The sequence below is a fragment of the Xyrauchen texanus genome, chromosome 33, assembly GCF_025860055.1.
Source record: "Xyrauchen texanus isolate HMW12.3.18 chromosome 33, RBS_HiC_50CHRs, whole genome shotgun sequence".
Lineage (NCBI taxonomy): Eukaryota > Metazoa > Chordata > Actinopteri > Cypriniformes > Catostomidae > Xyrauchen > Xyrauchen texanus.
The window spans coordinates 40,297,068-40,304,567 of NC_068308.1; the positions used below are offsets into that span (position 1 = coordinate 40,297,068).

At 43.1% G+C, this 7,500-nt stretch overlaps 1 protein-coding gene across 2 annotated transcripts in view; it reads left to right on the forward strand.

The window, feature by feature from the left end:
- Nucleotides 1-2,900: 2,900 nt before the first annotated feature.
- The window catches only part of fmn2b (formin 2b), an 82,523-nt gene continuing 77,923 nt past the window's right edge, over nucleotides 2,901-7,500 (forward strand). Inside the window, exon 1 of one of the 2 annotated variants that reach the window (XM_052102702.1) lies at nucleotides 2,901-4,785. In XM_052102702.1, coding sequence (XP_051958662.1) covers nucleotides 2,907-4,785 — 1,879 coding nt within the window. In that variant the 5' untranslated portion in view covers nucleotides 2,901-2,906. The remainder of the gene's footprint in view (nucleotides 4,786-7,500) is intronic. The other variant, XM_052102701.1, reaches the window with a different exon arrangement.

Here is a 7,500-nt window from a genome sequence, read left to right on the forward strand (position 1 = left end):
TTGATTAATTTCAGTCCGTTCCAAGTAGTCTGCAGTATACAGTGTTGGAGAGTAACGGAATACATGTAACGGGATTACGTATTTTTCCACATTCATTTCTTCCATAGACTTAAAAAAAAATAAATAAATAAATAAATTAAAGAGTTGTAAAGCATGAACCAAACTAACAAACTCCGAGGAAAATCTCAACATTACAGACTTTATTTTAAGACACAATTATGTGTAAGTCCGACTCGTCAATCGGACGAGAACTACAACTCCATGAACTACAATCCCATGAAGCATTGCGATTGACATGGTCGAATATGAAACTGTTTTTAGTTAATTTTAGTTTATAATTTTAGTTTGTTGATTATAAGTATAGAAACAATATATTTATGATTATATTTACATCCCGATATACACCGTGCAGAGAGACCGAATTGGGCGGGCTTATTTCGCGGGCTTTCTCGTTCACGGTTCTCTGATTGGTGGACCTTTCACTGCTGTACGATGGGTAATGTAGTTGTTGACCAGGAATTCCGTTATTAAACGTGATTTCTAAACAATGAATTTGAAATAACGCAGATGGATGGCTTCAACAGAATCATATACCATCGATGAACACCCTCGGAGCTCACGGTAGGTCTGTCTTTAAAGGTTTATAAGTTATTGTTAATAATCAATTCGTCTATGGGAAAAATGATTGTGATTGCCGCACAGGTGTCTCTTTTAAACGTATGGCCACACACACGCACACGCGCACGCGCACGGTCATGATGGAGGATTAAGTGTGTGTCGGTGTTTCCTCAGTGAGTATTCGAGACAAACACTCAATATTTTCAGTTTATAGATCGAGTTATACATCTTAAAGTACTTCTTTGACGTTCCAGAGTCAATATCAATAATTTCTCACACTCTAAACTTTAGATTTAGATTGAGTTATTTGATAAATTACATTGTATGCGCTAGTAACTAGTTTAATTGTAGTGAACTTTATTAAGGATGGTGCTCTGGCATTGTTTCCACAGATTCCTTTAAGAAATTACATTTGTGGCAAGACAAAATAATAAAAAAAGCAAAAATCGAGATTACAGTGAGGCACTTACAATGGAAGTCAATGGGGTCCAATTGTGGAGGGTTTAAAAGGCAGAAATGTGACGTTTTTAATTTTATAAAAGCTCTTACATTAGTTATTCTGTTAAAACATGTGCATTATTTGAGCTGTTGTTGTTTTAAATCGTAATTTGTGTGGTCGTTTTTGGGATTACAGCGTTACGTCGTCATGGCAACAAAGTTGTAAAATTGTCTATAACTGTCCACAGATGCAGTTATTAAGTGATTTAATGACAGTAAAATCATGTTAACACACATATTGTTCATGTGTCAGTGAGTATTTTAATGTTTACAGATTAAACCCCATTGACTTCCATTGGAAGTGTCTCACTGGAACACACATTTGTGCTTTTTTTTTTGTTGCTCTCTTATGGTGTTGAAAAATGGAAGTGTCCAGGAAGTGGAAATTTTTCCAATGTTATGCTATTTTGATCTTTAAAAAACACATTTCCATTATTGATTGAGTACATCAATGACCAGTGTTCAAAACAATGTTTTTACTTTACCCCGATTCACTATGGTAAGCCTGTAAAAACGATTTGGCGCAAAATCGTTGGCTTATGATGTACATTTTTGCTCATTACGTCATGTCCGTAAACACGGGAAAGAAGAACCGGCTGTCTCATGTTCCGGCTGGAGAAACCATAGATATCTATACGGGGGAAACGATGTTCCCATGTTAACAGTAGATGGCGCTAATGCCCAATTTTAGTTTGCTAGCCGCTGTTAAAAAGAAGACGCCGTTCGTTCAGTCAGTCACACCGTTCACAGCATCTGTTCTCCGTTTGAAGTTGTTTATCTGCTATAACGCTTGGATTATCAACTGATGCTGTATAATATAATATAACAATAATAAAGTCTTCCATTGAACTCGTATCAGCCACATCACGAGTTTCACCTCTTAAACTGATAAATGTAGAATAATACAAACATTAATAGTAGATAAAACACTTAATCATATTATAATAAAGCTGCCAGTGATTTTGAGTCCCCTGTTCTCTATGTTAAAGCGGCTTGCGTGTGAGTGAGAGAGAGAGAGAGAGAGAGTGTGTGTGTGTGTGTGTGTGTGTGGAGTGAGTGTGAGAGAGAGAGAGAGAGAGAGAGAGAGTGTGTGTGAGTGAGGAGAGAGAGAGAGAGAGAGAGTGTGTGAGTGAGAGAGATAGAGAGAGAGAGAGTATGTGAAATGTGTGTAGATGCAGAGAGTGAGTGAGTGAGAGAGAGAGAGAGAGAGAGAGAGAGAGAGAGAGTGTGTGTGTGTGTGTGAGAGAGAGTGTGTGTGTGTTATTCATTTATTGTATATACATGTTGTTGTTTTTATGTTTGTAATGTGTTTATTACTGCTTTGGCAACATTGTACACTGTATACAGTCATGCCAATAAAGCTAATTTGAGTGAGAGAGAGAGAGAGAGAGAGAGAGAGAGAGAGAGAGAGTGAGTGAGTGAGTGAGTGAGTGAGTGAGTGAGTGAGTGAGTGAGTGAGTGAGTGAGTGAGTGAGTGAGAGAGAGAGAGAAGTCAAGATTCTTTTCCACTTGTTTGTTTTTATTTTTAAACCTGTTTATCATAAACCGTTAAGAAAAAAATTGTAATATCTGTTATCTGCACAATATCAAATGTCTTGCTCAGTTCCTATAATGATTTATTTATTGGAGATATGTTCACTGGAAAACGATACAAAGCATGTTTGTTTTCTCAGTGTAAATGTATTTATTATTTCTAACAGCTATTTTGTTGTTGTTTCTCTTTTCCATTAGTAGCTGGTGTTTGTGCGAGTGTGTGTGTGTGAGAGTGTGTGATGCAGCGGCCCGTGCAGATGCTGGAGGTAACCGGCTTCAGGCAGAGACTGCTGTGTGCCTTGAGTCTGTGCAGACGACAGCAGTGCTGTCTCCCCCACACGCAGCACATGCAGCACACGCAGCACACGCAGAGGGAGGGGCTGTATGCAGACGGCACTACATGGCTCCCTCGAGGCCGCTCCCCCTCCCATCCCGGCACGCTCTGCAGACTCCAGGATGAGCTGGAGAGTGAGAGCGAGCTCCTGTATCTCTCTTTCCTCACCGCCTCCTCCATCCCGTTGCTCTCATTATCGTCATCTGACAGCGAGAGCACGTCATCGACAGGGCGCACACGCAGATGTAAACACGGGCTCGGGAGCGGCCATGGCGTGAGAGAGCTGCTCATCATGGGAAATCAAGACGGAAAGCTCAAGCGCTCCGCCGGGGGGGATGCAGGAGGAGGCGCGGCCGAGGAGTGCGGAGCTCTCAGGGAGAATAATGGCACCAAGAAAGGATTTCAAGGGAAGAAATCTCACGGTAAACACGGTAAGGGTGGGGAGGGAGGGAAGAAGAAAAACAAATCGGACTCCAAATCCGTCTTTCCTCACATACGGAAGCGTAAGGGCCTCGGGAAGGTGAAAGGATTTCTGGGCGGCTCTAAAGAGGATGCGTTAGACTCCCAGCTTGAGGAACTCGACAGCGTCCCATCTCTGTGCAATAAAACACCGGATCTGTCCGGAGATGAGCTGGGCCAGTCGGACTCCGAATTCGAGAGGCCTCGACTGGTGGCCGACAGCAGACAGACCACGCTGGATGCCACCGACGGCCCGGAGGAAGAGGAGAAGAAAGTGGTGAGCTCCGGATCGGACACGGATATGTACAGCTTCCACTCGGCCGCAGAACAAGAGGATCTGTTGGCTGACATTCAGCAAGCCATCCGTCTAAAGCAGAGTGTGGTTCTCTGTGGCGCCGAGCTGCCCTGGGAGAAAGACTATATACAAACCAGCTTAAGTGATGCTAAAAGCACCCCCACCCCGGACTCGGAGCCCTTCACTGTGCTGGAAGCGCTCGCCAAACGAGAAAACGGGAATGTTGGCAGCGTGCGTCTCTCCCCGCAGCCCGCAGAAGAGGAGAGGGCTGTGAATGGAGAGTCAGACGCTGCCCTTTGTGCCTCCATCGCCATGGCAACAGTCACAAAAGAGCCAGAGGCAGCGAGCATCTCCCCCCTTTCCACAAGCCCCGTTGCCAAGACGACCAGCACCACCAGCTTCCCGGACCTCACGGCCTCGTTCGAAAGCGCTGTGGAAGCCGTCGAAGAGGAAGAAAATGGAAATCCCTCGGACGGGTCGCCTAAAGACGGGCCAAGCACGGATACGGTGTCGGCGGGTTCCCTGGAGTGTCTCAGCGCTGTGGAGATGACCTCCGAACCACCTGACAATGAGGACGAAACGCCCGCCGTCCAACGGCGGAAGAGTTGCGTTACTTTCTCGCAACAGGAAAGTCCGCTCGCCTCAAGGCTCTTAAAATCGAACGGTGGCAACTCCGTGAAGCCCTACCCCTCCATCAGCACGTCCTACATCAGAACAACCACGCGGCAGCTCAGCTCGCCCTTGTGCTCGCCCGCACCCTCGCCGTCCCACAGCCCGCTGGCCACACGCCGAGGCCGGGACTCCCTGGCAACTATTATCAGGGCGGAGAGGAGAAGAGTGAAGCGGCAGCGGTCCTACACCATCACGGGTCCCATCAGTCGATCGGCGGACTGGACGGAGGAACTGCGGTCCCTGCCTCCCAAAGCAACAGGCTCAGCTGATTACCTGGAGTACGGTGGCTCAGAGGGCACACTCAGGACGGGCAGTCCGACACAAAGGGCGTCTGTGGTTCAGGCCCCTACCTGCGGCTTCCAGGACGTTTTCACAGGTGAGTTTTGAAATCATGGGGTGCACTAATAACATGCCAAAACTACAGGACTAACTTTAAATGACATTCACTGAACTGAAGGAAAAAATTATTATATTCTAAGTTTATTTTTCACTTGTTTGTAATTCTGTGAGTGCATTAAGGATAAAATATACTCATGTTCAAGATCTATTCTCTAAAAGCAAGACTAAATATCTGATATGCTGCTTCTCAGGTGAATGCATCTCATTAAAGGATTTTTAGATGTTTTAAAATATTTGTATTTTTATTATTTGTCAGATAATATTTCTTTATTCTGCAATTTAGCTGTTAAAGTAAATGTACATTGTTTTAAAGGAGATTTATTTATATTGGAATACAAGCCAAAACAAATCAAACATGTATTTTGTTATCGTGTATAATGAGGTGAAGACTCTCACCTTTCTGTTCACTTCAGTCCATCTATAACTTAAACTAACTCTTATTAATAAAGTATGCAAAACTGCATTAAAGATGCGATGCGTTAAATATAACAGTGTTAAAGATGCGACGCCTTAAATATAACCGTGTTAAAGATGTGACGCGTTAAATATAACCGCGTTAAAGATGCGACGCGTTAAATATAACCGCGTTAAAGATGCGACGCGTTAAATATAACCGCGTTAAAGATGCGACGCGTTAAATATAACCGTGTTAAAGATGTGACGCGTTAAATATAACCGCGTTAAAGATGCGACGCGTTAAATATAACCGCGTTAAAGATGCGACGCGTTAAATATAACCGCGTTAAAGATGCGACGCGTTAAATATAACCGAGTTAAAGATGCGACGCGTTAAATATAACCGCGTTAAAGATGCGACACGTTAAATATAAATGCAATTAAGATGCGACGCGTTTCAATGGAAGATGTAATGTGTTCAATATATTTGCATTAAAGATGTAAAGCGTTAAATATAAAGAAAAGGAGGAACGAGGCGAAATGTATTTTTGGTAATCAACATTATGACACAAATGCTGACTTGTAAAAAAAAAAAAATAAAGCACAAATGTGTGTTCCAGTGAGTCACTTCCAATGCAAGTCAATGGGGTTTAATCTGTAAACATTAAAATACTGTTTCACAAGTATCGACACAAGACATAAACAATATGTGTGTTAACATGATTTTACTGTCATTAAATCACTTAATAACTGCATCTGTGGAAAGATACAGACAATTTACAACTTTGTTGCCATGACGACGTAATGCCTTAAACATTAAAACCCAAAAATAACTGTAAAAACAAAGATTTAAACAACTTAACCGCTCAAATAATGCACAAGTTTTATCAGAAGAATTACCATGGAGACGTAGCGTGTGTGGAGGCATCACGCTATTCTCCGCGGCATCCACGCACAACTCACCACACGCCCCACTGAGAGCGAGAACCACATTATAGTGACCATGAGGAGGTTACCCCATGTGACTCTACCCTCCCTAGCAACCGGGACAATTTGGTTACCCCATGTGACTCTACCCTCCCTAGCAACCGGAACAAATTGGTTGCTAAGGAGACCTGGGTGGAGTCACTCAGCACGCCCTGGATTCAAACTCACGACTCCTGGTGTGAAATTAATTTTATGTGGTAATCGACATTGTGCCACAGTGCTGACATCAACCCGACTGCCTCCCAACACACAAAAATGGTCAAATACATCCTATATTCTCTGTGTAAATGGAGGACGAGTTGGGGTGCCCCTCCCTGAGTATTTCGCAGTAGCCGGTGCGCAGGAGTCATTCACTATAGAAACTGTTCTCACCTCCGCCATGTTGATTAGAGATCCTCACATGTATACTCCGGGATTAGCCAAGCGTCTCGAGCATGTCGTCTCTCCGCTGTCATCAGCTTTAATGCTAAAGTTAGTTTAACTGTATTTCCCAGCTGCACTGTTGTCGTAGTAATCCGAGGAAACAAGTCTGTCGCCACCTGCTGGCTGAAATCTTTAATGTCACTGAAGAACGAAGAGACACGTATAGCTCCTTTACACTTGAGAACTATGATAATTATAATGCGAGCCCGAGTCTGTCCTGTATTGAGTCATTATGGGATGTCCGTGAGCTGTTGTCATGTGTCAAAGAGGAATAATAATGAGATTGAACATGTGACTCACTGATAAAAGGGTTGAGCGAGTGAAAGAAAGGCCTGTTCTCTTGTTCCTCTGTTCATTTGTGTTGTTTTGACCGTAGTGAATATATTTCCTCTCTGAGACTGTTGTGTTGTTGGCAGAGATCTTTATGCCAGTAATTGATGAACAGTTTCGGATCTGTTGGTCTCTCCTCCGCTCGCCGTTATATCTGCTTTAAACCTCGGAGGTCCTTTAGAGGATCACATCAAAAAACTGCCATAATATTATTATTTATTATTTTCCACTTTCAATAAGTCATTTTTTTAACTAACATCAGTCCTGATCGTAACTACTAAATATTCATTTTCAGGATTTAACCCTTCTAAATGGCAGTTTGATATATAATGGTGCTGTTGTTTTACACACACACACACACACACACACACACACACACACACTTCTTAATACACACATGCACAACACACTCACACACACAACACACACACTTCTCAATACATACATGCACTACACACACACAACACACACACTTCTTAATACACACTTCTCAATACACACATGCACAACACACACACACACAACACACACACTTCTCAATACATACATGCACAAC